This window comes from Bidens hawaiensis, unplaced genomic scaffold (assembly GCF_021521415.1).
Source record: "Bidens hawaiensis isolate Kalapana, Puna unplaced genomic scaffold, B.hawaiensis_p1.1 tig00001511_1, whole genome shotgun sequence".
In the NCBI taxonomy this organism is placed as follows: domain Eukaryota; kingdom Viridiplantae; phylum Streptophyta; class Magnoliopsida; order Asterales; family Asteraceae; genus Bidens; species Bidens hawaiensis.
This window is the reverse complement of record NW_027491085.1, coordinates 2,098,000-2,114,162: the sequence shown is the minus strand read 5'-3', so window position 1 is coordinate 2,114,162 and position 16,163 is coordinate 2,098,000. Positions and strand designations below refer to the sequence as shown.

Here is a 16,163-nt window from a genome sequence, read left to right as displayed (position 1 = left end):
ATCATGTCAACATCTACATGTGAATCCAGACCTCATTAAAAGCCATTTTCTTCCATCCTTTTCCATCCCAATCTTCTCCATTTCACACTCACTCACCGCACCCACCGACACTCTCACACCCACATGCCACCCTCCTTTATTATTATTATTACTCCTCAGATCCAATTCTATATCTCAGCCTCCAAGACCTGTCACTAAATCTGACATAGATTCAATCAAACAAACATGGCTCCACTCACACTCACAAAGGTACTCCTTTTGCTTACACTCTTTGCTTTATTATCTATACCTCCAAGTTCCTCTACTCAACTTGTGGGTCGGAGAGATTTGTTGGAGAAGATTCATGTCCTAGATGATTTAGAAGATGGGGTTCAACTGTCTGTCAAGAAGAAGTCAAGTACAACTCTTGATGCTATTGGTACAACCACCCAAAGCAAAAACAAGACCAAACTCATCACACCCACACCCACACCCACACCCACACCCAAACCCAAACCCAAACCCAAACCCACTTCAAATTCCACCAAGATTTAAGACAAAAACATCATCAAGAAACTCAATTCCACTTCCAAACCTTCAAATCTCACCAAACCCACTTCCAAAACCACAAATTCCACCAAACCCATCTCAAAAACCACAAATTCCACAAAACCCATCTCAAAAAACACAAATTCAACCAAACCCATTTCAAAAAACACAAATTCCACAAAACCCATCTCAAAAAACATAAAACCCATATCAAAAAACACAAATCCCACAAAACCCACATCCAATTTGACCCCGAAATCATCAGATCAGACTAAAAAAGTCAAACCCATCAAAAAAGACCAAAAGTCAACAGCTTTGACTTTTAAAGAAGACAATGAATCAGACGATTTAGTGTCGGAATTTAGAGACCTCCCAACAAGATTTCAAGAAACATTTATTCCGGATTTAGAAGCACTGTCAAAAACCTCAAAATCTTATTACAACAAAGCGAATAAACAAATTACCACCAGAGTAAATCCCATAGTGGGTAAAAAATACGCACCCATTGCCACTTCCTTCATTTCATTCGCATTTATATTAATCCCATTTTTACTAGTCTCTTTAATATTCAACCGTATCAAAGCATACTTTTCACTCCTAAAGTTAATAATATTCATCCAGATTTATCTCTCCATTTACTTCTCAATCCTCGCATTATCATCACTAGTTACCGGACTCGAACCGTTAAAGTTTTTCTACTCCACTTCGCAGTCCACTTACGTTTGTCTACAGCTGCTTCAAACGTTGGCATATGTCTTGTACCTTTTGTTACTATTGATGTACCTCGTATTGGTGTTTTCGACTGATACTAGTGTTGTGTGTAAGCTGTTGGGGTTAGGACAGACGGTTGTGGGGTTAGCGGTTGGGTTGCATTATTATGTGACGGTGTTTCATAAGGCGGTGCTCAGGCAACCACCCAAGACTAGCTGGAAGGTGCATGGGGTGTATGCCACGTGTTTTCTTTTGATTTGTTTGTTGGGGACAGCTGAGAGGAGGAAGAAGGCTTACGTGGATGATGATGGGAATGAGGAAGGGAAAAAGAATTAGTTTTTTTTTTGAGGGGATTGTTATAGGTTTTTTATTTTTTTTATGATGTTATAATAATATGTATGATTTATTTTGAAGTGGTTTTATTTTTATAGATTCTTATTCATAATTGTAAAATATCATGGCTTTTTAATAATAATTTTGAAGCATATGTTGTTTTTCAACTGTCATTTAGATTACTGACGAACCACTAATTTAAATTTATTTATCGATTAATGAAAAGCATTGTAAAGTTTTTTTCTATCTATCAATTCATGGAATGTATGTAACTTTTTTTTTCTTTTGAAAAATTAGGCTTTTTGTATGCTTTTCAATTATTAATGGAAAAACGTGTGTTCTTTTCTTTATATATTTATTTATTAGTAGTATTTAGATATTTATTGGTAGTGTGCTAACAGTTGGCAACAAACTCTCTTTATGAGTTGATGATGGACCTTCTAGTGATTGTTACATTATTAGAAATTGTTACATTATTAGTTAGACCATCCAGACACGAGGGGTCGGATGTTGCTGACCGCTCTTCATGAGTTCATGTCGGATTTTTTGTTTCCAACTGTTGTCTATAGTTCTATATTGTTTTTAATGTTTCAGACCTAACTCACTCCGAAACACTATCAAGAAAGAAACCCTTCGTTTAATAAGTTTTTGAATTTGAGACCAGATTCCAAACCTCAACCATCACTCCTATGCTATTGGATCAGAAAGCCGGCTGTCTTCATATCGATTTTCAAGCAGTTACATCTTTCTCTCATTTTACACAATCTTTCTACAAACACCCATCACGAATTGTCACGTACTTATGCGAATGTGCTCTTATGCTAGGTTAAGAACATGTGTTACGGTATGATGAAATATGACTGTAGGATGTAGTGGAGATAAATGATTGGTCACATAATCGATTGATAGTTAAACAAAAGAAGTTTAAATCATCACATAACTCCCTCTTGCATCCGCTACCAGCACCTGTTCCTTTCAGGCCCCTATGTGGAAATGTTCTTTGCCCCAAGGCCCCCAATTGCCGAGGTGGTGGCGGGGTTAGTGCCCTTTCATCCTTACCGTAACACATGACTTAAGCTTGCATAATATCGTTCGAATATAATATAAAAGTTTATGATTAATATTATATTATGAAATTTAAAAAAATGCATGTGTTTATACTAAAATCGTAGATTGGAATTTTATATATTATTGTTAAAATATTGTTTTAATTTGAAATCTGATACCTTTTGAGTTTTGATTATTAAAATTACACACTTGATATATTTACTTTGTTAAAATTTGATACCTTTAGTTATGATTCTGAGTAGTTTTTAGATTTATTTTCCTTTTCTTTCTTCAAATCTCGATGTGTTTTTATTTTTAATTTAGTCCCTTAAAATATTGATTAAGAAAAATGATGTTTAATTTCGTCTAGTCAAGCTGTCAAGCATTTACATTGTGTTTCTTAGTTATATTTAAAGAGAGAAAAGAAAAGAAAAAAAAATAGGAGAGAAATGAAAGGAAAGAAAAATGTATGATTTTATTTGGTGTTCCCTAGTTTAATATATGGAAAGAAAAATTTACTTTTTTTTGTGTTTCTTACTTGGGAGGAAAGGAAAAAAAAAGTTGCAATTTTATCATTATACCCTTAGGTTACTTCCAAGTATCCATTACTCATTTCTCTAAACCATCTCTACCTTTGTGGTCACAAACGGGTCTTCGTAAAACCCCATTCTTCCTTCCTTTAACAATTAAATTTAACTAGGTTCTTATCTGTGTGTTGCCGAGCACGAGCCTAGTGTTAGTTTATCTCTTCTATTATTTTGATATGATCTTACCTGCAAAGCTTGGTAAACAAACCGTTTAAGCAATTAACTAAAATTAAAAAAAAAACATCTTACAAATTAATCTAAACCAACTTGATATTTACCTTTGGCATAGTCCATCTTTTTCAGCTAAGCAATCAATTAATGAAGCAGATAAGAACCTAATGCACACATAAACAAAACCAGAGTGGTAAATGAGCATGATAATAACCCAAGATCAAAGTGTAATATGGCAAAATACAGAAGGACAGTGTGGAGATTTGCACCATATAATAGTGGTCTATTATGTGCATCAACAAACAAGCCACTATTGAGCAATGAGAGCATAAGTAAATTAAGAAGCCAAGTATTCATTATACAACCTATATTTAATTTTCTTTGATTATTTACTGTTAATGTTATATACTTAACATTGAATTTCAAGTTGTTATAAAGTTCAAAAGGCTAACAAATTAACAAAGAACATAACCTGCAATTTCATCAACTACTACATGCTTAGTGTGGTCTTATTTTATAATTACCTCTAGATATATATGGTGCATACCATTGCTGTCATTTACCTCAAAGTTGTTGAATGTAATAGGCTAACATTTGTGAAATCATTATGAAAAGATACTTATCCATAAGAAGTTTCTTTGAAATGTTGCACACATCAATTGATTTAACCAGCATGCTTGTTTTAAGTTAAAAACAATTTTTAATTTAACGAAACACATATGTAACATAAACCCAAAGAGAATTATCCAATGCAAAAGTACACAACGTAATTGTCAAATGTGTCATTTAAACCTTTGGGCTTTGATCACCAGTAAACCGTATGAGCATGATACTCCATAACATTATTTTTTATCTTTCTTTCTCTCCAAATCTTTCCATATCCCCACTAAAACCCTATCACTTTCCTTTCTTTTCTCATCCTTTCGAACACAAAATTTTCTCAATTCCCTCCAAACCCTTTCTTGTCCTTCCTTTAATCAAACTCTGGAACAAAGCCTTAATGCTTAGTCGTTATCATCTCTCGGTTGTAAAACTAGGGGGAACGTCTCCATGGGGGCGTTGTGCGTTATGTGAATCCACGTCATCATTGGAGCATTATACACAATATGTATATGTTAGTCATTAGATAACCTCTATTTCAATAATTACCTTATTATTATTAAGAATAAAATATAAAAACACATCCACCAATCATTCCCCACCCAATAATCAACCCACCAATCACAATCCTTCACTACCAACGCTGTGTAGAATAAAGCTTATGTTTGCACTCGTATACATGAAAAACATCCCTTTGGGATGTTTATCTAGATCTACGGCAACACCCCCAACGAATCCACTTTCGCTCTCGTCTTGTTGGAGCTTTCTTTGGTCCTGGTCATAACACACACCATTCACCACCTTCTCAAACCTTTTAAACAACCAAAAGTTATCTCCGAGATCATTGTAAGTATTATCGGATATTAGGCTTGTTATTTGTGTTCTGTTCTCTATATATTGTAATTTTCTAATGTTACATTATTGATTATGTTGATTTGAAGGGAGGTATTATCATTGGACCATCATGCTTATGTCGAAATCCCAAGCTTGCAGCGTGGTTGTTCCCAGGGCAATCGGCGTTCATATTCAGGAACATCGGTTCGTTTGCGTTCATGTACTTCATGTTTGTGTCGGGTGTGAAGATGGATCTTTTAATGATCAAAAAGCAACAAAAAAACAATGGTATATAGGGATGTTCGGCATGGTTCTACCGCTACTCGCAACAGGAGGTGTTGCATTGCTGGTGAGAAACTCGTTAGAGCCTCAAATGAAGACAGCCACTTCCATTTGGGGAGTGAGTGCATCCCTAGCCATTACATCCTTCCCTGTCCTCCACCCAATCATTCGCGAACTCAACCTTTTGAGCTCGGATATTGGACACATGGCGTTAGCCACAGCTGTTATCGGTGATCTCATAGGAATGTACGGCATCATTGCGTTTGAGGCCGCTAAACAGGGCGAGGCTCGCCCTATGGCTGCCGTAGGATATTTGGTCTCATTGGTACTCTCTTTTATAACCATCTTTGGTGGAAACCGAATGTTGATGTTTTGGATAATCAAAATGACACCAGAAGGTAAACCTGTGGAGCAGTTTGAAGTTTGGTGACCAGGATCGATAAACACAAAACAATAGTTTTAGATCATAAGCTCGATCTTGTAACTTTCATTAGCTCGAAAGATTACAATACATAAACTCACTTAATGATATAACCCACAAGCTCGGGTATATATACTAGTTTAAATATGAAAACCTAATTAGACTAGAATACAAACCCCTTATCATACTCAAATACTAATTAGTAAAAACATATTTAAATAATAATTAATAAATAAATTCCTTGTTGTCCAAGTCATTGGCTCGACTTGTTCACCAAGTAATTTATTCCATGTAAACCAAGTCACGTGCTCAACTTGATAAACAAGACACGAACTCATCATAGGCTCGATGAGTCGGCCCAACCCGCCTCATTGACTTGAGGACGGAAATTAAGTCCAACAAGTTTTACATAGTTGCAATCTTGGCAGGTGTTCTTGTGTGGGGGTTCATGAGTGATTTCTTCGGGATAGCGTTAGCTAACGGTCCAAAGTCCAATGTGGTTCGGTCTTGCCATCCCTGACGGCCGCCTTTAGGAGCCACTTTGGTGCAGAAGCGTGAGTCGTTTATCAGCGACATTCTTATGCCGTTTGCATACATTAATATGGGTTTGATGACGGATGTGTTTGCCATGAGAGACGCTTGGGCGACATTACAGCCGCTGTTTTTAATAGCACTCACCGGATATTTGAGTAAATTTGTTTCCACATTGTTTATGACTTGCTTCTTTGAGATGCCCATAAAAGAAGGTGTCACCTTGAGTTTGATCATGAGCTTGAGAGGTGGAGTACTTATTGTTTATACATTGGCTTGACTTCAGGGTACACTTTTATTCCCTTCTTAATCTACTGATTACTTATTATTATTATTATTACGGGTTTGGATCAAATACAATGAAATTAACATGCTAATTGTGAAAATGATCAAGTAGAGTAATTATATATATACAAGTAGGGTAATTTTATAATTACATCAAAGAATAATTACAATTAGCCAGTTAATTTCTTTTGTACGCTAACTTTCCCATTATTATTATTATTATTATTTTCAAAGTTTGACCCTTACTTTTAGAATGGTCGTCCAGAAATTTATCAAACGGTTGTAGACCAATAATTTTCAAAGTTTGACTCCTCTAGTTTCAGAATGTCATCCGAATATTGTTTAAATGTACGTTTTAACCAATAATTTTCAGAGTTTGTCCGCTAGTTTCATAACGGCCTCCAGAATTGACCAATAATTTTCAAAATTTGATATGCTTCGAAGAAGTTGTTCAAATGATCGTTCTAACCAAGTTTGACCCCTACTTTCATTTTCAGAACGACCGTTCAAAATGTTTGTCAAAAGGGTATTTTTTTTTTCTTAACTTGAGTTCAAAATAAAACTTGAATTATAATAATATAACTTTATGTACCTAGTAAACATATTTGCAACATCTTTACACTCGCACAGAATGTTAAATCATATGCTATTGACTTCTTGAGCAACGTTTCCATACAATAGATAGGATCATCGTATTTTCAATTTTTCAAGATTTTAGAAAACACACAAAAAAGGAAGAAGTATAGCTGAAGAGGTAGGTCCCAGCAGAGCCCAGTTGGACCCGCAAGACTCACCTAGAAGAGAGACGTCTGCGCAGAAACCAACTGGATCCGCAGGACCCACCATGCTCAGAGACGTGACGTCCTTACGCGCAGTACGCAAGCTGTTCCCGCAGGAAATGCCTCCCAATGGTGAAGTACTCTGCCTGTTCCCGCAGCTGCGGATACAAGCCATCAGGGAAGGCCACCCGCGCAGCAAGGCTACACGCACAAGGCACTTAGCTCTCAATAATTCAGTTGTCACCTGAAGGAATGAGCAAAGCCGGGAACAATCCGGCACAAAGGCGGGAGGGGGAATACTCCCGCCCAAATAAGCCAGTCCGTACGATACGGGAAGATCTTTTGTACTGTACCTGACGAGGTATGGGCAAAAGATCTGACCAAAGATACGACAGCTCATTGACAACAGTATGGCGAGCAGCATGCTCTTGTACTGTATGTCACTATTAGCCGCTGCCTACTCACCAACTCCTGTCATACCACGTGCATAGCCGGCAGTTGGTGGAAAAGGAATAGTACACAGCAGGCCTGGTCACTGTCAGCCGCTGCCTACCCACCAACTACCAGCATGGCACGTGCGTAGGCCACAGTTGGTAGAACATGAATACTATTCAGCCGGCTACACCTTCTTGGAAACCTACCTTCGGCTATAAATACCCCAAATGGTATGATCATCTCATCTTATCATCATATACTATCTCGTATTACATATTATACCTGATATCTGCTCTAGCAATCTCTTAATATACATTTATATTCAAGAGCAATATAGTCTGATTCTCACGCCGGAGGGTGGTCACAAGGAGGAACCCCCCCCCTTCTCAGTGACGAGCTCACGGTGTCTGTTTTGCAGGTTATCAGAAGAACCATCTTTGCCGGGTCTAACCCCTCGTGGGAAACATCTATCTAACCCCCAGGTTATCCGTAATCTGCCCGGGGTCCTTTAGTGTTTCTTCATTGGCGCCATCCGTGCATAAAAGCTAGAACTTCATTTCTTTTCAGTTTTTTCAAACTTCTGGAAAGATGGTTAAAGAAACTTCGGTAACCACAACCCCACTTACTGGGAGGAATACCGGCGACTACACAGTTTTTACGAACACTACCCCGGTTACCCAAGCCGGGGCAAGTGCAGTAAATTTTACGAACACTACCCCAGTTACCCAAGCTGGGGCAAGTGCAGTAAACAACCACCCCCTGGGATTCAATAATACCCAGGCGGAAAGACAACAGACGAGACTCCCCCGCCAAACACTTGAACAAGTTAAAGCGTGGGCGGAGGCACGTCAGAAGGAATTCCAAGCTGAGTTGGACGAACGCTTGCGTTCCGTCCAACAGGCTGACGAATTCGGAGAGTACTGGGACAATGATTCGGAGGAATCCGATAGTGACGCAAACCCTCGTCATAGGGCGAAAGGGAAGCGTAAGGAAACGGACTCCCAACCGAGAAGGCATTTTGAAGAAACCTTCAAACCAAAAAACACAGGTGGAAATCCACGTGACTTCTCGAAAACATTTACACCAACTGATGCAAAGGCGGGAACGTCCAAATTTGCAAGGGATATTGCGGAAGCAATCGTCCCGAAAAGTGCCAAACAGATGTCCAACATCGGCACTTACGATGGTATATCCGATCCAGACGATCATTTGAACAGGTTCATAGCGGGGGCAACCGTCAGTAGTTGGACGGAACCTACGTGGTGTTACATGTTCCAAATGACGCTTGTTGACGCTTGTTACCGGTCCACCACATCTACGATTGGGAAGACTTCCAGCAGAAGTTTAGCCAACACTTCAGCCAACAAAGAAAGTATACCGAAGAGCAATGGACAATCCTCAAATGCATTCGAGAGGAAGATGAATCTTTGCTAGACTTCATCACTCGCTTCAACTCAAAGAAGCTAAGTTTGGGTAATATTAGGGAAGATCTTGTTCACGCTGCTTTCATCCAGGGCGCGAACGACCCAGAGCTCATCCGCACCTTAACGGGTAAAGATGGCATGCCATCCACATGGGATGCCATCATGACAGCAGCTAAACGCTTTGCGGAAACGGAGAAGCAACTGGGTAGAGATCTCCCCCGGAGCACAAACCTCTACACCTAGAAAACAAGAGAAGACAACGTCCTTACCGCCCGACTAAACAAAAAGCAGAAGCTAGGCATTTGGCAGTCAAGGGTAAACTTTGACACCTCATCCGGCTTGCAACATCGGTTAGGCGGAAGGGATAACGTACAGTCGAAACAGAACTCCAGATGGACGCCACTCACCAAAAGCGTCACCGAGATATTCGCCACTGAGGAGCTCCCATGGCCAAAGGCTCCAATAATCCGACCTCGTCCCAATGCTGATCGGAGCAAATACTGTGACTTTCACAGGACAAAAGGCCACAACACTGAAGAATGCACAGACGTAAAGGACATGGTCGAAGCATTTGTCAGAGATGGGACGCTCGCGCACCTCGTGGCGCAATGAACGCTGAGCAGGCTGATGCGTGTAGAACCCCAGTTGGGGAAAACACGAATAAAATTGCAGCTTCAATGTTGGAGACTACATACTGCGTAAACAACGAGATCCCGAACCAGGTGCATATCGGCTCGATGGCACTCACATCCCAACATGGAAGGGAGCTCAATTACACAGTTTGCATGTAGATCAATTCCAAATTTGTAAAGAAAAGGCCCAGAGCCACTTCTAATGGAAATGATTCTCCTTAGAACATCAACGCTGATGATTTTACATTTATACTTTCCACACGGATATGCCGGTCTTCACCTCATACATAAGTGTGAAAGTCGTTGCGTGGGGAAGGCGGCAAAACCCGCATAAACCCAAAAAACGGAAACCTTCACGTAGGTAAGTTAAAGGTAAAGTTCAGTCATCCCACTAAATGAAAGTACCGGTCTATCCGCATGAATCATGATAAGAGGAAACTGAACACTAACCTATTAACAACCGCGCGTCGAACGGTTAATTTATTCAACACTGATGCCGGTTTTCACCGCATAATTACGTGGAAAGTCGTTGTGTGGGGAAGGCGGCGAAACCCGCATAAACCCAAAGAACGGCAAACCTTCACGCAGGTCAGTCATAGGTAAACTTTGGTCATCCAACTGAATGAAAGTGCCGGTCTTAACCGCACAAATCATGAGAGGAAACCAAACCTATTGACAACCGCGCGTCGAACGGTTAACTTATTCTAAACACTTAGAAATTTCTAAAAAGATGAGGAAAACCTCCACGCAGGTCAGATGTAGGTAAAGTTTAGCCATCCTATTAAGTGCAAGTGACGGTCCTACCCGCACAATCACGAAAGAGGAAGCAAAACTTCAACCTATTATCTACCACGTTCAAAGGTTAACTTATCCTAAACACTTAGAAATTTCTAAAAAGATGAGGAAAACCTCCACGCAGGTCAGATGTAGGTAAAGTTTAGCCATCCTACTAAGTGCAAGTGACGGTCCTACCCGCACAATCACGAAAGAGGAAGCAAAACTTCAACCTATTATCTACCACGTTCAAAGGTTAACTTATTCTACAATTGGAAAATTGCTAATTTAAACTAAAGTATGCATGAGCAAGTCATATTACGTTTATAAAGCAAGTAATCCAGTGAAAGTAGCGGTCTTACCCGCACAAAGATTTATATTTCATAATATTCATTACAAGAATGGCCGGGTAACTACCCGCCTACAAGAATATAAAGCTATACAAGCTAAACTTATCCTAACAGTGGGAAGGGATCTTCAGGATCAAGCTTCAGGACCACTTCCAATTGGACCAGCACCATCGGTAGAGCGTGGCGGTTCAAGGAAAGCTTTAAGCATAGCTAGCCCATCATCAGCAGCAGCAACTTCGTTCACCTTCTCCACCACCGGATGCGGGAAGGCGGCATACTGATTCACTGCTTGGTCATAAACAGCTTCAGTATCCACATCATACAAAGGGAAGTTGGAAGGCGGGATGCCTTTCTCAACGAACCCTAGACCAAGCAGGAAGCCGGCCTTTTCCCCATCCTTATGAGAAGCGTTGAGGGCTACGCTCATAGCATCGTCATAAGACGTGTCCGTGAAGACTCGATGCACAACCTACAAAAAAGAATATACAAGTATCAAAACCTTTTCTATTTACAAAGAAAAGCGTGAAGACATGAAGCTAAACATACCTGAGACAACGCTTCTCGAAAAAGCCATTCCTTGGCAACCAGAGCCTCCTGGAGGGCAGCTTGAGCTTCGTTACGGGCGCGTTCGGCTTCACTTTTGTTGAGGTTGGCAAGCAACACTTCTTTAGCCGCAGCCTCTTCGACGCCCTTTAGCTTCCGCTCAGTGTGGTCAAGCACCACCTGTAACATCTGCCCCGATCCGACCCGACCCAGGTACCCGTTTCTCTTATCCGATCTCTTTCTTTTATGATTTAATATTTATTTATACTTATACTTTATTTTTAATAATAATATATTTTCCTTCCCGCCTCTCTCTCTTTTTCTTTCCGCCGTCCCTCTCCTTCTCTCTTTCCGCCCTCTTTTCCCTCTTGTCGCCGTCCCGCCCTTAAGCCTTGTTTCCCTCTTTTTCTTCTAACTCTTTGCTTGTCCTTTGTTCCTTCCCGCCTAAGGTTGTCTGCGCAGCTCCACGCGCCAGACCCCTTACAAGGAATCCTGCGTGAAGACCACCTGTTTCAGCGATACGCGAGACGAACTCTTCTCGCAGCGCGCTAAGAATTGTAATTCTTCTCGCAGCGCGCTAAGAACGGTAGTTCTTCCCGAGACGCGCTAAGGATTGTAGTTCTTCTCGCAGCGCGCTAAGAATCGTAGTTCATCCCCCGACGCGCGAAGAATTATAGTTCTTCCCGCGGCGCGCTAGGAATTTTAGTTCCTCCCGCGGCGCGCTAAGAAATGTGATTCTTCCCGCGGCGCGCTTAGAAATGTAGTTCTTTCCGCGACGCGTTAAGGTTGTTTCTGTCTGCCTTCGCGCTCGCGCTCTCTTGACCTTCTGTGTCTGCCTTCGCGCCTTAGCCTTCTCGCGCTGAACCCTTTGAGTTTTCTTCTGTTTAATCTAGCCGTTTGCTTTTGTGTTGTCTTATCTTCTGAGCTGTTGACCTAATCTGCTTTATGTCTGAAAAGCCACTTTTGGCGCAGCATGCGCACCAACCCCATTGGTTGTCAGAAAAAGTGACTGACATTATCTTTTGAGATCTGCTTTTGCCATGCTTGACCAGTACCTTTATCTGACCCGCCCATGCCTTTTTTTTACTGTTCCCTGTCAGCTTTATCTTGCCCCCTGCAGCTGCCATATCTTTTGATATCTTTTACTTGCTTTTGATATCTTTTGTTATCTTTTGTTTTGTCTTGTTCTGTTTGTCTTGGAATCTTTTCCCCTTTTTCTGGATTCATGTCTCCTAGGGTTTCCCTATAAATAATAATCTTATTTTTCTTAACACTACACACACAAACACTTATTATCTCTCTTCCTTTGCTCTCTGCCGATTGTCCTCCTGCCGCCTCCTCTCTTGCCTCCGTTTTCTCCTCTCCTCTGCCCTGATTTTCGGTAATATATATATTATATATAATAATTTACTTATTAATTATGCTAACTTATAATCAAGACTTAAAACCAATCATTAAAACAATAATCTTATTTATAGGTTAACTTGTGCTTGTTTAAAGTTGGTTCTTGCTTTATCTTACACCGCATCGTTTATCAAGTGAGTAATCTCGTACCTAATCCCCTTTTGCTTTTAATGTTTTGGGATGTTCATGTGTTCATACAAACTTAGTCTTAAACTTGTTTATGAACTTTAGTCGCGCAGTATCCCATGTGTTGAGGACGTAGACTTGGCTGTTTATTTGTATGTGTGGATCATTAACCGTCTTGTCGGTCTATTCCGCAGTTCTCATGGTACCATTAGATGAACACGGGAGAACTATCGTTTATGATTTTCTCTTTTGTTTACACATGCACAGTTTGTCTTGTTTGTGAGCTCAATTGTGAGCACTGGCAGTCTTATGAATCTTAGAGTTGGTCCCGATCAGATTACACCCTTGTTGAAAACCAGACATACACATGTTGCGCGCAGATTTATTGTTATCTATGTATTGTATTAAACTTGATTTCTCACCAACACGCAAGTGTTTGACCTTTATTTTAACACATGTTCAGGTTTGCAGTAGCTGTTTTGGAGCTTGTGGACACATAGGAAGTTTCTTTATTTTGGACCTAGATTAAAATGTATCAAGACAAGTTATTGCTGTTCGAATATTATGATTTATAATATATTGATTTATGATGATTTATGTTATCTTGTGTTTACCCTGCGCGTGCGCGAATGAATGTATTTATTAAATATTGACACCCAATAGTGTCACGAGTAATGAAACAATATGTGGCGCCCCGATGTATAATCCGCCTTTGGTCGGGGTGTTACAGATTGGTATCAGAGCTCGTTGACTTTAGGATAGGTGGTTAGACGTAACGGCCTAGAATACCTAAGAGTCCCTTCTCGCGCATGAGAGAAATCTCATGTTTGCGCGCTTATTGTTAATTACTCGTTATTTATGAATATGCTCGCACCTGCGCAGTATATGATTTTATGTTTTATTCCGCGATATTTCGATTTTTGTTGAATTTCGATTTTTATTGATTTTTCTTACATATTCGTTTGTTGGGTTTGAAAATCCGAAAAGTCATGGTGATACATGAATAGTTGATTTTCAATTTCCATTTACGATTATGTTCTGAGGTTGGAGATTTGAAAAGTCATGGTGATACATGAATTGTCAACCTCCAATACTCATTTTCTTGTATATTTTATATTGAAGATTGAAAAGTCATGGTGATACATGAATCGTCAATCTCCAATACTCGTTTGCTCGTATATTTTAAATTGGGAATTCGGAAAGTCATGGTGATACATGAATTGTCGATTCTTGATTCGAATTTGTTACCTTTATTAAGTCTGCATTTAGGATCATTTATTTTACTTTAACTTTTGACAGTAACTGACTCCGCGAAACCAAGCTTTTCGAGGTTATACTTTGCGCTAAAACCAAGATATTAACTAAAATTAAAATTTTTATAGAATGCCTCTGGTTACAACATTAAATCCTTCAACGCGGGTAACCCTCCAAAGTTCACAGGTCTTGAAGGAGCCACCGTGATGCTCCAGTGGCTTGAGAAAATAGAAAACACTTTCCTCCACACCCAATGCCCCTCAGACAGACGAACCCTGTATGCTTCCAGTGTCCTGGAATCCAGAGCGCTTACATGGTGGAATGGAGTAGCTCATGCGCGTGGCGCAGAAGCTGCTTCCAGCATGCTCTGGGAGGAATTTAAGGAAATTCTTACGCGAGAATTCTGCCCTCCCAACGAAGTTAAGCGCCTGGAGGAGGAATTTTGGAATCTTAAGCAGTACAGTGGCGAAGCGCGCGAGTACGCGACGCGCTTCCATGAACTAAGCCTGCTTGTCCCTCACCTTGTTACCCCTTCCCGCCGAGCCATAGAGAAATTCCTTGGGGGTCTCCACATGGAAATTCAAGATTCTGTATGGGCCAGAAACCCAGTAACCCTCTCTGACGCCATTGAGTTGGCCGCTGTGCTCAGCGACAACCATGTCAGAGCAGGAACCCTGTTCCTGCGGGGAACAGAAAAGACCAAACCCACCAAGACTGCCCCTGAACCAACAGAAACCAAACCTGAACCCTCAAACCGTAACAACCTCAAGCGCAGGCGCAAGGCCTATGCGCTTACCAACCCGCCCATTGTCCAGCAACCCGCATACCAACCTCCAGTTTATGCGCCTAACCCACTGTCAACCTACCCAACACCTCCTATAGCCCACAACTATGCCTTAACCAATCCAGCACTCCCTGCCCCGCCACCTAAGAAACCTTACACAGGAAACCACCCCTTTTGCCCAACCTGTAGACTCCACCACCCACCTCAAGTCCCATGTCGACTTTGTACCCGATGTGGCCGCGCTGGTCACCTTGCAGAAAACTGTAGGGTCCCTCTCGCCAACCCAATTGCGCCAACACCACCAGTCTACCCGCAGAACCCACAACCAACCTACCAAAACCCACGACCCAGATCGTGCTTTAACTGCGGTGATCCCAGTCATTTCCGGAACGCGTGCCCGAGACTACAAGTGCAAATCACACAAGCGAATCCGGTGAACCAGATTTCAAACCAAGTAACGCGTGGACGAGCTTTTAATATAACCGCGCACCAAGCGCAAGCGAATAATGACGTAGTTAATGGTACATTTTTACTTAACGGATTTTATGCTTCTGTACTTTTTGATACTGGCGCCGATCGAAGTTTTATCTCTCGCGCCTTCGAGCAGAAGCTTGATCGACCGCGCAATAACTTAAAAGAAGATTTTTCAGTTGAATTGGCTAATGGTGAAACTGTTTTAATAAACTCAGTGATTAAAGATTGCACGCTTAACCTTAACGAAAACGATTTTCTGATTGACCTCATCCCTATGCCTCTTGGAAGCTTTGATGTTATCATTGGTATGGACTGGCTTTCGCATAATCGCGCCGAAGTTATTTGCGCCAAGAAGATGATTCGCATACCTCGAGAAAATGGTGATCTTCATATCTACGGCGAAAAACCCTCCAGTGGTCTTAAACTTATGTCTTGCGCCGAAGCCCGAAGACTCCTGCGGAAGAAGTGTATTGCATTTCTAGCCCATGTGGTTAAACCTGCTGAAGAAAAGAAGCTTCGCGATATCCCTGTTGTGCGTGATTTCCCTGAAGTTTTTCCTGATGATCTTCCTGGTATCCCTCCCGCTCGTGAAGTCGAGTTCCGTATTGATCTTGTCCCTGGTGCTTCCCCCGTAGCTAAATCTCCTTATCGTCTTGCACCCGCTGAGATGCAAGAATTGGCTAGCCAACTTCAAGAGTTGACTGCTAAAGGATTCATTCGCCCTAGCTCTTCGCCCTGGGGTGCTCCGGTGTTGTTCGTTAAAAAGAAAGATGGATCGTTTCGCATGTGTATAGATTACCGCGAGTTGAACAAACTCACCATTAAAAACCGGTATCCCTTACCGCGTATTGACG

General features: G+C 41.0%; 1 protein-coding gene across 1 annotated transcript; it reads left to right on the top strand.

Annotated features, from left to right (window-relative positions):
* The first annotated feature begins 225 nt into the window (after positions 1–225).
* LOC143581744 (uncharacterized) lies at positions 226–1,741 on the top strand. The gene is made up of 3 exons (XM_077064461.1): positions 226–418; positions 536–716; positions 768–1,741. Exons 1-3 carry the CDS (start codon positions 226–228, stop codon positions 1,573–1,575), a joined length of 1,182 nt encoding a protein of 393 aa, XP_076920576.1. The 3' UTR covers positions 1,576–1,741.
* Positions 1,742–16,163: the final 14,422 nt, after the last annotated feature.

Bases quoted from the DNA above. Each gene is read 5' to 3' on its own strand.
- LOC143581744 (XM_077064461.1), top strand. From the start codon at position 226: ATGGCTCCACTCACACTCACAAAGGTACTCCTTTTGCTTACACTCTTT. The intron at 419-535 runs GTACAACCACCC...CCAAGATTTAAG, and splicing joins TACAACTCTTGATGCTATTG to ACAAAAACATCATCAAGAAA. The intron at 717-767 runs CTCAAAAAACAT...CACAAAACCCAC, and splicing joins ACAAATTCCACAAAACCCAT to ATCCAATTTGACCCCGAAAT.